The 1,445-nt window shown below is 54.4% G+C and overlaps 1 protein-coding gene across 1 annotated transcript in view; it reads right to left on the bottom strand.

Annotated features, from left to right (window-relative positions):
* htatsf1 (HIV-1 Tat specific factor 1) overlaps positions 1-530 on the bottom strand; it is a 23,367-nt gene extending 22,837 nt beyond the window's left edge. Inside the window, exon 1 of the mRNA XM_048607825.1 lies at positions 266-530. Coding sequence (XP_048463782.1) covers positions 266-430 — 165 coding nt within the window. The 5' untranslated portion in view covers positions 431-530. The remainder of the gene's footprint in view (positions 1-265) is intronic.
* Positions 531-1,445: the final 915 nt, after the last annotated feature.

The following is a 1,445-nucleotide window of genomic DNA, read 5'->3' as shown; positions in this document are numbered from 1 at the left end:
GGCAGTGTGGCCTGCAGAGGGGTCCCGGGGGCGGGCAGTGTGGCCTGCAGAGGGGTCCCGGGGGCGGGCAGTGTGGCCTGCAGAGGGGTCCCGGGGGCGGGCAGTGTGGCCTGCAGAGGGGTCCCGGGGGCGGGCAGTGTGGCCTGCAGAGGGGTCCCGGGGGCGGGCAGTGTGGCCTGCAGAGGGGTCCCGGGGGCGGGCAGTGTGGCCTGCAGAGGGGTCCCGGGGGCGGGCAGTGTTCCACCTCCCCCCACCCCGGCCGTACCTTGGGGAACCAGGCTTTCCTCTCCCTGTCCCACTCGAACTCGGTGCCGTCCGCGTCCACGAACGTGCTCGAGCGGCCCCACGCCTCCTCGGCCTCTCCGCCCTCCAGCAGCCGCTGCAGCCGCAGCTGCTCATGGAAATCGGCGTTCGCCTCCTGACCGCTCATCCTCCGGGCCCGAAAATTAAACACGAATCGGCCCAAAAATAAAAAGGCGGTCAGCCGCCACTCTCTTAAAGTCGCCTTAAAGCACCTCGATACGCAGACTCGCCGAACTCTGACCTTCAGCTTCCTGTTTGAGATGTCATTTCCGGGAGCTGGCAGGGGCTGGATCATATGGTTTTGCTGGAGGAGTTGCTGATGGTTCAGATACAGGTGTATGTATGGTCTACAGATAGGTTCTCATCTACCTGTTAAGGGATAGAGTCATGGAGGTGTACAATAAGGAAACAGACCCTTTGGTCCGACTTGTCTATGCCAACCAAATATCCTAAATTAATGTAGTCTCATTTGCCAGCATTTGGCCCATATCCCTCTAAACCCTTGCTATTCGTATACCCATCCTGATGCCTTTTAAATGTTGTAATTGTATTAGCCGCCACCACCACCACTTCCTCTGGCAGCTCATTCCATACACGCACCACGCTCTGCGTGAAAATGTTGCTCCTTAGAGGGGACCTTAAACCTATGCCCTCTAGTTTTGGAATCCCCCACCCCAGGGGAAGAGACCTTGTCTATTTATCCTATCCATGCCCTTCATGATTTTATAAACATTGATAAGCCACCAATGCTCCTGGGAAAATAAGCCCAACCTACTCAATCTCTCCCTAAAGCTCAAACCCTCCAACCCTGGCAACATCCTTGTAAATCTTTGCTGAACCCTTTCAAGTTTCACAGCGTCCTTCCTATTAGCAGGGAGACCAGAATTGCATGCAGTATTCCAGTAGTGGCCTAACCAATGTCCTGTACAGCCGCAACATGACATCCCAACACCTATACTCAATGCATTGACTAATTAAGGCAAGCATATCAAACGCCTTCTTCGCTATCCTATCTACCTGTGACTCCACTTTCAAGGAACTATGAACCTGCTCTCCAAGGTCTCTTTGTTTACCAACACTCCCCAGGACCTTACCATTAAGTGTATAATTCCTGCTCTGATTTGCCTTTTCACAATGCAACA

The sequence above is a fragment of the Rhincodon typus genome, chromosome 18 (genome assembly GCF_021869965.1).
Source record: "Rhincodon typus isolate 14 chromosome 18, sRhiTyp1.1, whole genome shotgun sequence".
In the NCBI taxonomy this organism is placed as follows: domain Eukaryota; kingdom Metazoa; phylum Chordata; class Chondrichthyes; order Orectolobiformes; family Rhincodontidae; genus Rhincodon; species Rhincodon typus.
The sequence above is the reverse complement of the archived record's forward strand: the minus strand, read 5'-3'. Positions and strand labels throughout refer to the sequence as shown.